Source organism: Rattus norvegicus, chromosome 15 (genome assembly GCF_036323735.1).
Source record: "Rattus norvegicus strain BN/NHsdMcwi chromosome 15, GRCr8, whole genome shotgun sequence".
Lineage (NCBI taxonomy): Eukaryota > Metazoa > Chordata > Mammalia > Rodentia > Muridae > Rattus > Rattus norvegicus.
The window spans coordinates 69,405,929-69,421,870 of record NC_086033.1 but is presented as its reverse complement, the minus strand read 5'-3'; the positions used below and the strand labels follow the sequence as shown (position 1 = coordinate 69,421,870).

The window sequence follows — 15,942 nt, the reverse complement described above, 5'->3', positions numbered from 1 at the left end:
TCAGATTTTTCAAGAGCCTACTCTCAAAGTCCAAGGAAATCCCTGCTAGAGACTCTCATTAGCGCAATCTTCCTTCCAAAACTGTACCTTACTTACTAAGTACTTTTTGGTCGGCGGTCTGTACTGCCTAGAGGGCGAGAAGCGCGATGGACAGGCAGAAGGGCCAATCAGGCCCAGGCGTTGGCATTCCCGGAAAAGGCGGGGCCCTTGCGTCACTAGTCGCACGGCGCGGGATTGGCTGACAGGGCTGCTTGTGGTGGCGGGAGATTTCGGATGTATTGGCCCAGCCGTGTGCAGCGGTTAATGCGCAGCGGGCGTGGGACCCGGAAGGTGAGTCTGCCGAGCATAGCCCCAGATCAGGTCGCGACCGAGACCCGGGAAGATGGAGAAGCATCGGGCGCGCGCTCTCGGCCGGGACAGCAAGGCTTCGCGGAGGAAGGGCCTGCCGTCCGCGCCGCCCGCTGGCCCCTACGAACTCGGGGAGAAGCGCCCCAAGTTGGTAAGTGTGGGCTAGAACCCGGGGTGCGGCGATTCCCGGGGCCTTCAGCTGCCTGCGCCAGGCTGACATCTCCGGGAGCAGGGAGCTTAGGTTTGTTTCGGAAGGTCAGAGCTGTTAATCGGCTTAGATCACAGCGACAGGGCGGGATTCGATTCCCTTCTGGGACGAATGCTCTGCTGTCTGTGAAGCCGGGCGATTCCTAGGGCGGATCTGAAAAACAGTTCAAATGGCTATGTACTGACGTCATCAAGGCGGATTCTGCATTTTTAAGGAAAGTTAAATTTTGCCCCACCCCTTTAGTATAACAGTAAGATAGAAAGTGAACTTGTAGCTGATAGTCCTCCCACCCCCGTATAATATTTTCAACAAGAACCTTTTAAGGTGAATATATTTTTTCAAGTTGAGGCAACTCGTTTTCAAACTTGGCGGGTTGTGTAGTCACTGCTAAAGAATGTCTTGTTTAGCTTGGAAGGAGTCTTCAAGTATCTGAAACTCGTTAATCGGGTTGGCTTTGCGTTCTTAATGCATAAAGAAGAGCTATGGTTAGCACCTGGTAAGCTTTTTTGTTAATGTTAGCTGGAAGAAAAATAGGTAATGAGGATGATTTCATTCGGTTTGTCTTATTGCGTGGGTTGGTAGATTTTGGTATTAGTCCAAGAGAATTGGAGACTTAATATTGACTGTTAATTGTCCATAGAAGTATGGAAAAATTAATTTTTTCTGTTGGTAGTAACAGCATGTGCCTTTTCTGGACAAATACAGTTTCAGGAATTTAAGCCATGATCATATCCAAGTTATGGATATAATAGATTGTGAATCAATTGCTAAGTATAATATTTACTTGTGATTGAATTACTTTTAATTGAATACCGAGCAACAGTGGGGATTGATTATACAGAAGTGAGCTTCAAAATAGCAAGAGGAATAGCAACATTTTGTGGAAAGGGTGTGGTTCATTATTCCTAGCTGCTATGGTTCTAGACTGGATAGGAGAGCATTAACTTCCTCACTTCATCCACTCTGAGAGGAATTCATGGGATGATGCCATCTCTTCTTTTTATAGTTTACTCTCTGGGTTAGTACTCAGTGTATTTTGTCTAGATTGCCATGGTCGTGTGATTTTTTTCTGTATCTTACAACATAGCATTCCTGAATAAATATTTGATTTTGCTGAAGGCTGGTGATTGTGTTTTCTATTCCCCCGGTATGCCATATTGACCATACCATTTGTTAAAACTCACGCAAAGGTGAAATGAAGTCTAGAAGACAACACATTGAAGTTCTAAGATGTTGAACTCTACAATGTTGAGTTCATGGGTGGGGCTTGATTTGAATCATGACTTCATAATTCATTTAGAAGTAATTTGGATTCTTGATGATCTGCAGTTAGACTTTTATTTACAAATTAATTGTATTTTTAAAAATTTTTAATGTTTTGAGATTATAATTAATTACATTATTTTCCTTATTCCCATTCTTCCCTCCAGCTCCTCCTATGTCCCAGACCCACCCCCCCTTTCTTAAAATTTATGGCCTCTTTTTTTAGTTGTTATATACATATGTGTATTTTAAACTATAAATATGTAATCTTAAGTATAATACAGCCTGTTCAGTCAGCTAGACTTACCAGCTAGACTCTGGAGAGGGATAACAGTTTTACACGTGTGTTCTGTCCCATCAGCTTGGCATTAGCTGTGTCTACTCTATCTTACTGTTTGGAATATTTGACTTTAGTAGTTGCTTTTTATATTGGTAAGTTCCATTTGCTGCTTTTTCATACCCGTCTGGGCATTCTTGATAGTCCTTTGCGTCTTGACTGTTCATTCCTCAATAGTTCTTCTGGTGTGTGCAGTCTTTGGGTCTTGTACATTGGTTGACTTCATGGCCGCTTGCTTTTCCTCCTTGTTGGCTGCACATCACGTTAAGCCAGTGGGAATCCAGGAGGCCTGAACTGGGATGCTTCTCAGTGGAGGTGCTAGTCTGTTTCCACCAGAAGCTTGAGGATGCAGCTGATTTAGGACTGCTCTTTCCTAGTGAACTCTTTCGCCTCATCTGTGTTTTTGCCAGAGGCTGGTTGCGTCGTCTCATTTGCCTTCTGAACAGCCCTTTCAGCCTCTCACATCCTGATAACCATATAAGGGCACTCTTGTGTTGGGATGGCATGATTGGTCTGTAGTTTAGTCAGCTTTATTGCTGGATGTCGACTCAGTTCTTGGCCTTTTCTTGATTGGGAGAAAGTGATTTTAGCCTGATTTCATCGGATCACTGGCATTTTCTGAGCTTCTAGAACAAGTAATGCAGCTTTGCCATGTGGCGAGGGTAGGGATGATTTAGTAGTTTGCGTTTTTTGTTCACCTCCATAAATTCACAAGCCAATAGTAGCCCCTGATTGTAAACTGGTCACATGGCTCCTGTCTTAGTTAAGTCCCACCTCTGGTGCCTACTGGATTCTGTGTTGATGAGGCAGACAAATGAATCCTTATTTTCTACTGAATGTACAACCGTGGGCTTTGAGTCGTTTGTGAATTGGGTGAAGATGTTTGTAGCCTATTTCCTGTCCTCCATGGTAACTGTAAATAGTAGAAGCTGGTCTGTAACGGTGTGGTGTTGGGCTGAATCAAGTGCTGTGCGCTGGGGCTGAATCAAGTGCTGTGCGCTGTTTGCAGACCAACCACCTTGGCTGATACAGGAAGCACTGTGTATTTAGGTGCTGAGCTAGCCCTGGGGGTGGCGTGGGGGAGGAGGCAGTGCAATTGGAAGGCGCTGAGAGGGAAGGGTGGTCTCGGTAGAGACTTTAAGAGGGAGATAGAGTTCAGTAAAATACTTGTATCTGGGACCTGCTCTAGGTCTTGTAGGCAGCACCTGGGCCTGAGACCTCTTTTCCGTCAAGAACAGAAGTAACTAGAAAGGTTTTCCTACTTGCTGTGAAAAGCCTTACAGTGACTTCTTCCTCTAACTGCTGTTAGCCACACAGCTACTCATTGACTGTCACTAGGTCCAGACTGACCAAGACATGGCTTCTGGGAGAAGACTCCATTTGTATTGTGGGCACTAGCATCCAGCACAAGACCTATAAATCATTAATTAATTGAAGTGGGTAGAGGAGTTCTTTAATTAGGGATATTGTTTCAAAGTTCTCACACCATTTAGGGTAAATCTTGTCTTTAATGGTTTGGACTTAGGTCTATCAATTGAGACTGGGGTATTTTTACCATTTGGGGCCTTGTTTATGAATGAGCAAATTTTATAAATACCAATATATTTAATTGGGGTGTTTGGTAGGTAGTATTAAAAGGAGCAGTCCTTAGACCAGTTAATTTAATAAAGTTTACTTGAGTATACAAAAGGAAAATGATTAGACAACATCCAGAACTAGAGGAGTAGATTGTTGTCAGCATTGACCAACCAGGACATCAAGGAAAGTTTGGGAAGTCAGTCTTTTGGTTATAGCTGAACTAGTTGCTTGATGAGCCTAATCAGTTAACTGGTGTTGGGATGTTCTGTAACCAGTCGAACTCTGTTACTGTGATTAAACTTCACTGATTTGGTCAGTTGGGTTGAGGGCAGATGCTCAGACCAAAGCCATGGCTTCCTACAAAGTTTGCTTAATAGACTTGTTTGTCATCAGAGGGATGCGTTTTGTAAAGATGCTTACAGTTGCAAGGTCCTGATCCTTATCAGTATTCTATTATGGATTTTAGGAGTTTTTTTTTTTTTTTTGTTCTTTTTTTCGGAGCTGGGGACCGAACCCAGGGCCTTGCGCTTCCTAGGTAAGCGCTCTACCACTGAGCTAAATCCCCAGCCCCCATCTTCGTCTTTTTGTGGCAGAGTCTCACTATGTAGCTCTGGCTGGCCTAACAATGTAGACCAGGCTGGCCTAGTAAACATAGATATTTGGTCAACCTAAAGAATCCAGAATCTAGGTAATGTTCTTAGTTGAAGGCCTTGGGCACCTTCATGCTTATCAATAGTCTGTATGTAATGGATCAGCCATTAGTAACCTTCATTTGCAGGGAAAGTAATTTTATTTAGGGTGTTTTCACAAGAAATAGCCCTAACCTCTCTCAGATTTTCCTTTCTAGTCTTCCTTATGAATAGAACCCAGCTTTCCAAAGAGATGCCCTCCCAAGGAAAACAGAAGTTTCTTTTTTCTTTAACTTTAGACATAGGAATATTGAGGTTCAGAGGTTATATTTCTATAGCTGTAAGAAATCCAGGCTTGGCCCTTATATCACCACCCCTCCCCTATTTTTTAAAATGTATGAGTTATGAAAAATGTATCAAGTGGCTCTTCTGGCAGTCCAATTAGCTGCTGAGAATAGAGATGTGCAATGTTTAGTATTGTAGACGGGGCTGGATCTTTTTCTTTGAGGGTAAGGATGGGTGGGCAAAGGGATGATTGTCTCAGATTTAGAGCAGGGCTTAATTGCTTTTTTCAAAGGCTCATGTCTTTAATTATGAAGCAAGCACACTGACATACATTTATTATACTATGAAACCTTGCCTCGCATCTAGTCTGTCTTGTAGCAATTGCTTCCGAACAGATGTTACCTGAAACACCTTTGTGCAGTTGGTGGAATGCTAAAATTTGTCCTGCTTTTATTTCGTTGCCTTGAATTAACTCTGCTTTATGGCATAACTTTATTGCTGTGTCTTAGGATCTTTATGTATTTACTGTCTTATAAATTGGATTTAAAATTGGCTTTTTATATAGAATGTAAATTAACATGTATATAACTTGTTTATGTTTGCAGAATAATACAAGAAAAAAAAAGCCCACAAGATATTACACTAATGGAGTTGTCTTTAAGCACACAGCATCATCTAAACCAGGAGTCAAGCGAGTGCTGAGGACTATGCTGGCTTCACACTCGCGCTTGTTTATCCCAGAGCCTCATTTGACTTTTAGATCTATAAAATATAGATTAAGCATAACCTTTTACTTCATGGGATATTAAGGATCAAAGCACGAGCTCTTTTTGAACAGCATCTACAAAGGTAATGTCTTCTCGGTAGCAGCAGGGTAGCATTGAAACACCTTACCATTGGGAGCAATTTTTCTCAAATTGCAAGGCAAGTGGTCATTATTAACTTAGGAGACAATTTGAGAGTTTAAAAACGTTCGGCTTTGTAGCTGAAATGATGGAGTTTCCAGTTACCTTGCTGCAGGCTCTCTGGAAGTGTGTGCTGTGGACTTTATTCCTCGCACAGCTCTCTGTCGTTCTCTGTTACTGTTTTTGTTTGGAGGGGCATGGCTAACATGAGCAGTAACTTCTCCCATTCTCAGGGCTTGGATCCCAACTGGACCAGTTCTTAGCTGGGCAGTCTCAGGCAGTAGCTGTCTCATTAGGTGCCTTCCTTTCCTCATGCGCAAAGCAGGGCAGTTTTGCAGATGAAAACTCAGTGTAGGAGTGTAGGTGTAGAGGAGCAGTGCTTCCCATGTGTCACCTATGAGTGTGTGCTGTGTAAAGGGTTGGCTGTTTTTGCTGTACAGTAACAGTAGCAGTGTGATTTCTGTGTGCATTTTAGGTCACTAGGCACATACACAGGATATTTGACTAATTTCCTTATCCTGAGAATCTTTGTCAAACCAGGTTAGTTCCTTCTGGTGTACAGGGCCAGAAACATTATTTGGCAGTGCCAGGTGACCATGGTAGGGCTGTGGTCAGGACCAATGGTTAGGACAGGTTTCTAAAGCTTTCTGAACAGTGGTACTTATCTGTAAAATGGGACTCATGAAACCTCCATATAAATGAAACAACCAAAAGACCCTCCTGTGATACCCTGGAATGGTCTTAAATGATGATAAAAATAATGTTACTAATACATGTGTAAATATAAAGTGGAGTGTAAGTATACTTACGGATCTTTTTTAGCTATCAAACCAAGCTACATTTACATATAAATCCAAAACAAAACCATAAAACCATTAAGATGCAAATTATTAACACCATTAGTTTAATGTGATTGATGACTTGTTGCTGAAACTAAGTCACTCTTATTGGATTTAAAGTACTTGAATCAAACAAAAGTTTTCCACAGCTTTTTATTTAATGATGAGACAAAAATGGTGTCAGCACTTAATCAGTAGCGAAGGATGTATACAGCGAGTGTCAGAAGGTTAGTTCTAATAGGTGTCTTGGGTAAAATAGAACCCTGCTGTCTTAAATATGTTTTTATATATTTAATCATAAAAGAGATGCTCACCAAGAAGCTTTAAAAATCATATGGAATTGTCCTTTTTCTCTCCTTCATTCATATTATGTCCCTGTAATTTCCTTGAGGTCTTACAGGATTTAAAATGGAAAAAAAAGTATTTTTAAATGTAGGTTTTGATTTTGTTATTTTTTAGGGTGATCTGTGAATGGAATTAGTATTTCTTCGTTCCCAATCATTGGGCATCATGGTATATAATAAATGCTGGGAGAGAAGGAGGAAGGAAGCTATGAGTTAAGATATCTGATGAGGGCACTCTGTGCGCTGAGGGGTTTGAGCTTTGTTCTGGTGGGTGAGGTTCAAGTCAAACCTTCACCAGTTAAAGACTGGCTAACAGGCCTGTTCAGAGGGCCACTGCTTCCTCCAGGAGGTGTGCTGTAGAATGTTTTGAAACCCTTACATGGATTAATTGTAACATCCATAATTGTATATTTATTTGATTAAAGTAATTTTATTTGAGACAATGTTTAATGTAGTCTAAACTGGCTTTGAACTCATAGCAAAGACTGGCTTTGAATTCCCGATCCTCTTGTTTTAGTCTTCTAAATGTTGGCATTATAGACGTGTACCACCATTCCTAGCTAGACTTGGGTAACTTTATTGTGAACTATTTCCCTAGGATATAGCTTTTTTTTTATTTTAATTGACGCATTTTTCCAAGGTCGGCTGTTTATTTGTATCATAAAGTAAAACCTTGTAACATTTCATTTTTAAATAAAAGGTTTTCACACTGGTAACATTAATTATGGACGTTAGAATTAAACTGTTTTTGTTTATTGAAACTTTGGCTAGAATTCAATTCATAATGACAATTACAATTCATTTTTAATGAATAATTTGACAGCCTGAGGAATGAATATGAAAAATGGAGTACTTGCAATCCGTATCCAGAAATCCAACGTGACAGGTTCATTTCTTTATGAAGGGTGAAGGTCTCCAATTAAAATCATGTTCTGACTTCACTCAGCCTCCTGTCCAAGGGTGTTTTGCTCTTACTGATAATGCTTCCTTCCATAAGCTTTCAGTTCTTTTATGCGCGTGCTCGAAAGCTCGAGGGTCACTTTTACTGTGGTGCCAGGTAGTGCGGTGGCTTATAGACTGCTCGCCTGAGAAGCCAGCTTACTCTAGGAACTTCATGCCACTTGGTTTGTGCATTTTTCATTTGTTTATTTATGATTAATCTGTTTAAATATAATTTGGATATCCTAGATGTCCATTTCCTTTTATAAAAGGTTCCAGGGATATTGGGCAAAGGCATGTAAAAACTACCAGAAGTCTTCAGGATCGGCCTGTCTATATCTCAGCCATAACCGTTATGACAGTTTAGGTTTAAACTGGAATTCCTTAATCTGTGTGTGAGCTTCTAGTTTCCTATTGGTAAGATGGATCTGATCACTGTATGTGGATTGTGGTGAGGATTGGTTGGGAGTATTGTCATAGGTTAGGCACAGTGCTTACCAGTGCAAATGTGGCACCTGTTAGTATTCTGGTGCTGCACTTGTCAAGGGGCACATCAAAGTAAAGGAGGCCTCATCACTGTGAATCGCAGTCTGCCCTGCCGAGCTGCTTATGTTGAAGGGGATCTGACAGGAGCTCTGCTGTTGAACATTTTGACTTTTTTCCCCCTTTCTCTTTGTCTTTTCTCATTACTTCTTTCCTGCCAGATACAGGGGACATTGTGTCCAGGCACTCTGCCCTTCATGGGAGAGGGCCACATTTCCTGAAGTTTGGGCCCTGGATCTATTTTTTTCCTTTCTTCTTAATCTCAGCCTCTAGCCCCTGACTTTGCCTCTCTTCCCTTCCCTGCCCACTTCTGCTGTCAACATTTGCTTCTTCCTAAATCCCTTCTCCACAAAGGTGCCCTGGAGCTTTCTTTGATTCAGGGTTCCTTCACATTCCTAGCTTCCTGCAACCTCACATGGTGAAATATAAAGAGATAGGTGACCTTTCCTCTCTCTCTCTCTTGCCTCAGTTCTCTACTATACCTTCCCTCTAGTGGAGGAACCTGGCAGTCACCGTGCTGAACCTGGCTGCGGCCTCCTGGTGGAAACCCTCCCTGCTGTTTGACCTCCTGCTCCTATCATATGGTTTAAACACTGTGGGCATCATCCTTATGGCAGCTACCTCACACTGCTCTGACCCTGGGCTGGGCACTGTCTTAATCACTAACTCCTCACACACTCCTTTGAAAGAGGACTCTCACATAGATCTGAAGAGGCTTGGGAGCCTTCCTGAGGTGTCCCAGTAGGGAACAGGCCTTGATAGATGTGAACACTGGCAGTGTGCTTAGGCCCTGACTGTTAAGTCGTTCTCTGGACACCACCTCTATATTTTTTTTAGTGATTGTGCTAAACATTATTATCATCATCACTTTTTTTTTCTTCTCTTTTCTTTTTTTCAGAGCTGGGGACCGAACCCAGGGCCTTGCTCTTGCTAGGCAAGCGCTTTACCACTGAGTTAAATCCCCAACCCATCATCACTTTTTTTTTAACTTCATCAGTAGATGTGATTTCCTTTTATATAAATGTATAAACTTATTTTATAATTTTTAATTATTTTTTATTTTATTTTTTAAAGATTTATTTCTTATGTAAATACACTGTTGCTCTTTTCAGACACACCAGAAGAGGGCATGTGGTTGCTGGGAATTGAACTCAGAACCTCTGGAAGAGCCAACAGTCAGTGCTCTTAACCGCTGAGCCATCTCTCCAGCCCCTTTATTTTTATTTTCAGGTAATGCAGCCTACACTGGCCTCAAACTTGTATACAGTGAGGCCGTGGGAGCTCTAAAGTCCTTCAAGAGAGTTTCTCTGCTTCAGAGTTCTCTATATCCCAAGCCCAGTAAGACTCTCGCTAGCCTCAGGGCTCCCTATCTGTTTCCGCTTGATGAGTAGATCTAAAGACACACGAAACATTCTCCAGGCTCATTAGAATTGAAGTGCAAGAACTCCATTGTTCTTTCCCCACTTTGTTCAGGTATTCACTTTGCAAATGTGTACTCTTTTTGATTTGGCTTAGGTGATTCAACAATTTAAAGGATAGAAATAAAACTACTAGTCAAATTAGACAAAGACACTTATAGTTTAATTTCTAACTATTAGAATTTAAAAATTAATATTCTTTAATTAGCCATTGAGGTGTCTTTTTTAATATTATGTTGGAATGTGGTTATTTCTGTGGTTTCTGCTGTATTCTGAATCAGAAAGGTATAGTTTATAGGATCGTACTCTGCACTAAAGCTTAAATAACACACAGTGTCCTGTGATACTATTCCCAGGGAGGCATCAACAATTATCTACTCACCCCAGATAGAGAACCAATGCGAAACCGGGCACACCAGTCCCATGTGCTTAACCAGTAAGTTTTATTGGGTCCTACTCATAGGAATGTAGGTGAAGGCTTACTTACAGGGACAGACATAATCAAAGACCACCACATCACCAAAGCCCACCCCATTGTGGGTCATGAAAACTAGAACCCTGGAGCTCCTCGCACAGCCTGCAGGCAATCACAGGGGTTACCTTTTCAGGCAGCCTAGTGGGCCTGAGTCTCCTGTTGGCAGCTCTGATCTCAGGCAGCTCTGTGGATCTCTGGGGTGCTTGGTTTGGTCTGCAGGCAGTCTACTGCTGCATGTGCTTGGGGAGGGAGGGCCATAGGGACTTCTTGAAGTTGTTTACTTCCTGAGTCCAACAGCTTAGCTTCCCTTAGATGGACTATTTTCATCGCCCTTTAGAAGAGTGGTTCTCAACCTGGTCAAACGACCCTCTCCCAGGGCTTGCCTAAGACCATCGGAAAACACAAGATTATTTTCATTATGATTCATAACAGCAAAATTACAGTTTTGAAGCAACAAAAATAATTTTATGGCCAGGGTCACCACATCGTGAACTGTATTAAAGGGTTGCAGCATTAGGAAGGTTGAGAACACCTGCCTTAGAACACCCGCTTAATTAACATACTGTGCTTAATGAGTTTCTCCTCAAGATGGATGCTTTGGTCTCAGAAATTGCCACATAAAACGTAAGTGCATACGTGTGAGAAGTAAAGAAGTCTCTGATTTTCATTTTATTTTTGTTATATACCTCTTACTAATGCTGGTCAGTTTATAGGAATTACTCCTTTCCCCGAAGTTCTTCTTGTTGGTGCTCAGTGTTGTTCCAACCGGATAACCATCCTTTTGGAGTCCCACTTGCCTATTCATTTAACTTTACCTCAGAAACTGCCTCGTCTTTACTGCCTCTGTAGCTGTGACTACTGCAGTCTGTCCTAGCAGCAAGGGACAGTGGGGAAGGGAGTGAGCCCAGGCCTGATTTAAGTTGACCTTGATTCCATTCTTAGGCCAGCCACTTACTAGCTCTGTCAAGTCATTTCGGTGCTACTCAATTTTCTGATCTCTGAGATGGGGATAATTGGCTTATGGGGCAGTTTGGTGTATTAGTAATTTCAGTAAGTATACAGAAAGTAGTGGCACAATGATGAAAAGGTAGGCAGTGTCATATGGGAACCTAAGGGCCATTTAGCAACCTTGGATTCTTAGTCCCGGGCCATTTGGCTTAAAGGAACAGATCACTGTGTGGTGTCTCTTTTAAACTTGGGAAAGGGAATCGTAAGGTCAGATTGCAGAGCTCCAGGAATCAAACAAAGGTTTGCCAGTCCTCATGGTGGATTACAGCCCAGAACTGAAAGCACGTTCTTTCTTCTCTCCCTCATCAACCACGCAGTCTATGTTCTTCTGGATACTGTGACTCTCACTCCTCTTAGTTCACATAGCCATGTCTGAGGCTGCTCAGTCCCAGGTCTGCATATATGCCCATGGTCAGTGAAAGAGGAGACTCTAATGTCCATGATACTCACAGGTTTCCAGAGAAAAGGGGAATTTGACTGACATTGCTTGGGTTCTGCCCTGTGTTGTCTGCTGGGCTCACTTTCGTGACAGGCATTTTAGGGAAGGCATGATGTACACAATGCAAATAAACCAACAGTTATCCACCATTTGCAGATTTGTGCATTTTTAGATTCCATCATGATCATTTGGGAATTAGAACACTCACCTGCAAATCGCTTGCCTAACTTGCTGACCTGTAGTCTGGTTTTATAGCACAGTCAGCTGGGAGAGTTGACAACCAAAGGCAAGACTCACCGTTGAGTATTTTGATTTGGTTTGTTTGGGGGATTATTCAGGAGTCTGTATATCAAAGAAAGAAGGAAACAACTTCAGATGAGTCTCATTTTAAGCTGGATAGAAAGCTGGGGGCTAATAAATGCTCCCTATGTTCTGGTTTGTTAGGGGACTAAGAGTAAAAGATGAGTTATAAAAGTAAGCTATAAAACAAATAGTGATCAGGGTCTGAAGGGAATTATAAACAAAAGGACTATGGGAAGATAGAAGTGGGATCTTTATCTTTTAGTGAGAATTAAGGTTGGCCCGTACCTAAGTGTGGTATTTTATCTTCTGGACATCTCCGTCATCCATCTTTCTGTTAGCTTCCCGATGTGCAGCAGCGTCCTCACCCTAGGGATGGCATTGAGAAACTCAGCCCATGTATGGCTCCTAGCCTAAAGACCTGAGCTCCAGAGAACTATAATGCAATGTGAGGGTCCCAGCAGTTGAGAAGAGGACACACGACCGATTGACAGCTAGCAAACAACGTGGCCATGACAAAACCATGCCCTAGAGCATGGTTCTCGGCCTTCCCAACACTGCAGCTTTTCACTACAGTTCCTCATGCTATAATGACCTCCAGTCATACAGTTATTTTTGCTGCTGCTTCATAACTGTAATTTTGCTACTGTTATGAATCGGAATGTGAATACATTTGTATTTACACATTACATTACACGTAATATAAATGTGTTTCCAAGGTCTTAGGTGACCTTTAGGAAAGGGTTGTTGTTAGACCATCCCCCAAAAGGGGTTAGGACCCACAGGTTGAGAACGGCTGCCCTAGTGGGTCAAAAAGTAACACACATTTAATAATAAGGACAGGATAAAAGCAGATTAGATGGATAAAACTGATAACAGTAGAGCCTCACATGGGAAGCACTGTTAAAATTTGCTTTGAGAACATTCATGAAGTACGGTGATTGGGGAAGGACGGGAGAAAATGGGTGGAGGTGCTGTCTACCCTGCATGGCTGCTTCCCTCAAGTCTTCCAGGCAGTTAAGTGCCCACAGGGACAAAGCTGGTGGGTGTTAGCATAGAGTGCTGGTGCAGGGGGATTTGGCCTTGGCTTCTCTGCAGTAAGTACTTTGTCACAGTTCACAGAAGGCTGCTATGTGTGTAGGGGGCACGTTAGGGAGCCCTTCTGAGGCACGGGTGTTGAAAGGGTGAGTGGGAATACATGTAGGATACTAGAAGCAGCCTGAACAGAGGGACAGGACCTAGGAGTTTCTGTCAGAGCTCAGAGAATGAAGAGCACTGGTTGGTTCATTTGATGTTGGGGTTAGAACCTGTGTTCTGGCATCCCTAATGAGATAGGCCCCTCACTAGGCCAAGTAAAGACTCAATTTATAGTGAAAGGAAGAAGATTGATTTGATGTGGCCACATTGAGAAGAGGAGAAAAGAGGTTCCGTGACTGGTCCCCTCCAAGTCCACCTTTGTGTTCTGGCTAGTTTTGTGTGTCAACTTGACACAAACTGGAGTTAACACAGAAAGGGAGCTTCAGTTGTGGAAATGCCTTCAGGAGACCCAGCTGTAAGGCATTTTCTCAATTAGTGATCAAGGAGGGAGGACCCAGCCCATTGTGGGTGGTGCCATCCCTGGGCTGGTGGTCTTGGGTTCTATAAGAGAGCAAGCCAGGGGAGCAAGCCAATAAGAAACATCCCTCCATGGCCTCTGCATCAGCTCCTGCTTCCTGACCATTGTGGAAGTAAGCTGAATAAACCCTTTCCTCCCCAACTTGCTTCTTGGTCATGATGTTTGTGCAGGAATAGAAACCCTGGCTAAGACAGAGACTTAGGTTGAAGTTAGGTAAAACCTATGCTGTCTGCTGTTGTCAAAGTGTGGTCCTGCCCACCATCAGGGCCTTGGGTTCAGTGAGTCCAACGAGGTGATCTGACACTATCACAACTGTGTGAAATCTCAGACCTGCTCCTTTCCTTCTCTCAGCATGAGATTCCACTTGGTGTTGAGATCCATCCTTTCAAGACTCCGATAGCCAGTGGGAGCAAAGGCTCGCCTTAGGGTATCTTCTTCTTTTCTAGAAAGGTTACATGCTTATGTATAGAATTATTGAGTGGAGGATAAACTGTTGATGCCTCAGTAATTTGGGGATTAGTAATTGTAGAAGGAAGGTGTTGGAACTGGAGCTGTGGCAAATACCAGCTGATGCTGGGCTCTCTGAGAGTCCTCGAAGCCAGGGCTATCTGTGAAGATGAGAGAACTTCTTAGAAATATTGCTCACAGTTCCAAGGGCTCTTTGGAGTTATGTTTAAATTATTGTTAAGCATTTTCCCCTTACCCTCTTTTCTTTAAACAAGCTTGGCTGTTCCTTATGCCCTTTGGACTAATCCTACATTAAAAAGCCAGTTTTGTTTACAGAATTAGCTGAGTTTGTCCCAAAATTGCTTTTATTGGCTTTTAGTGTTTGGGGAGTATTTTTAATGTCTTTGGTAAATGACTCTGGAAGCATAACCAAACAAGCAGTAAATGTCTCTGGCCAAACAAACTGCTTACAAGACTCTGAAGTAAATGATTATTTAAGTGCAGGAACAACCTCCCACCATGTAACTTATATAATATAGTGATTTGATTTGAGAATTATGTATTATTTAAGTTGATTGTGTGTAAAGTGTTTTTTGAACATGCACAGTTATTTGTGACTAGCTAGAGGAAGAAAAGCTCTCGTCCTTAACCTGATCTAGGACTGAGCTGCGGCTGCCTTCACTGTGTGTTTGAGTCTATACACTGGTTTGTTTGCTACCTGGTTCCAGGCATATTCGTTTTTAATGGCCTTGCTCGGCTGCTCTTTGCATCTGAAAACCTTGTTCTCATATGCAAATAACTAACTCTGGAGCCCACCCATGACTTGTGAGGTTGTTTATGTGTCATTTCCTCATCAGACCCACACTTAGTCCCATTATTAGTCTTTACATTACGGGTGTATGTGTGTGGCTCTGCTTGTGGGTGTACGGGTGCTCTCAGGGGTCAGAAGTGTCAGATGTGTTGGAACTTGACTTAGTCACCGTGTGAGTGCTGGGAATGGGACTCCCATCTCCTGGAAGAGCAAGCCTGTGCTCCTGACTGCTGACTCCTCTCTCTAGCCCCTGTTCCTCACATGGAAAATTGCACTGTTCAACCCTTCCTCAATTCCAGGCTTCCCTTATGGTCACGACATTACTTGTCGTTTCACAGAATACTCATGAGCTTCCAATGTCCTCTGTAATTTCCTTGTATTTTAAAGATCTTTTTCACTAATAGAAAGTAAATTCTCCTAGGGTAAGCAGCAAAACCATAAAACTCGTACTTGTTGCTGGATACCTTGTCCTGTTTAATAAAATTTACAGGAATGGATGTTCTAGGACTTTCATTCTTTTAGAAGAATAGATCTGTATTGCAAACTTTACTTATCTATGGCAGTAAATCTGATTTTGGTCTTAGATGATTGCTGTGAGGTTCGCATGTTAAGAATATATAATGAGCAGGTAGGAACTCTTTTTTGTCATTGGGTGTTTAGAGAACTTACTCCCCTCGCTGCCCCCCAGCTGTTACCTGCCTAGGGCTTGTCTTACTTAAAAATCAGCATTTTGATTTTTAATTTTTTATTTGTAGCACTTTGGCTATAAGGTCCTGGGGAGAGAGCAAGTACTCTTGTATTTACTATAGTGTCATGCACATGTGGACAGTCTGGTTACATTGTATGATGGGAACAATATTATGAGACAAGGTCTTCAGGATCCTGTCTTCCCCTTTTTATATGTTGGGACCGTGTTCTCCTTGACATGATTGCATTAACAGGTAGAGTCAGCATGTTGATGTTTACCTTAACTTTCTCAAGATGACATGATGCCGTTTACATTTTCAATAAGGAAAAAATGATAGATTTCTTTTATATGTACCATTAATAAGTGTCATAAAATAGAAAAATAAGCTAAGTCAATATATTATTGTTGCCACAGAAATTGAATTTGTGTCAAAAGGATTTGTGCTTGTGATGTAGTGATTCGTATATTTTTCTTGGAATTAAGTCTCCAGCAGGTGACAACATCAATAATTCACAGAACCAAG

The 15,942-nt window shown here is 42.1% G+C and overlaps 1 protein-coding gene across 5 annotated transcripts in view; it reads left to right on the top strand.

The window, feature by feature from the left end:
- The first annotated feature begins 247 nt into the window (after positions 1 to 247).
- The window catches only part of Diaph3 (diaphanous-related formin 3), a 469,632-nt gene continuing 453,937 nt past the window's right edge, over positions 248 to 15,942 (top strand). The window contains exon 1 of one of the 5 annotated variants that reach the window (XM_063274163.1): positions 248 to 499. In XM_063274163.1, coding sequence (XP_063130233.1) covers positions 383 to 499 — 117 coding nt within the window. In that variant the 5' untranslated portion in view covers positions 248 to 382. Of the gene's footprint in view, positions 500 to 806; positions 881 to 916; positions 1,053 to 15,942 lie in introns of those variants that run through there. The other 4 variants (XM_063274159.1, NM_001305172.1, XM_063274162.1 and 1 more) reach the window with 4 other exon arrangements.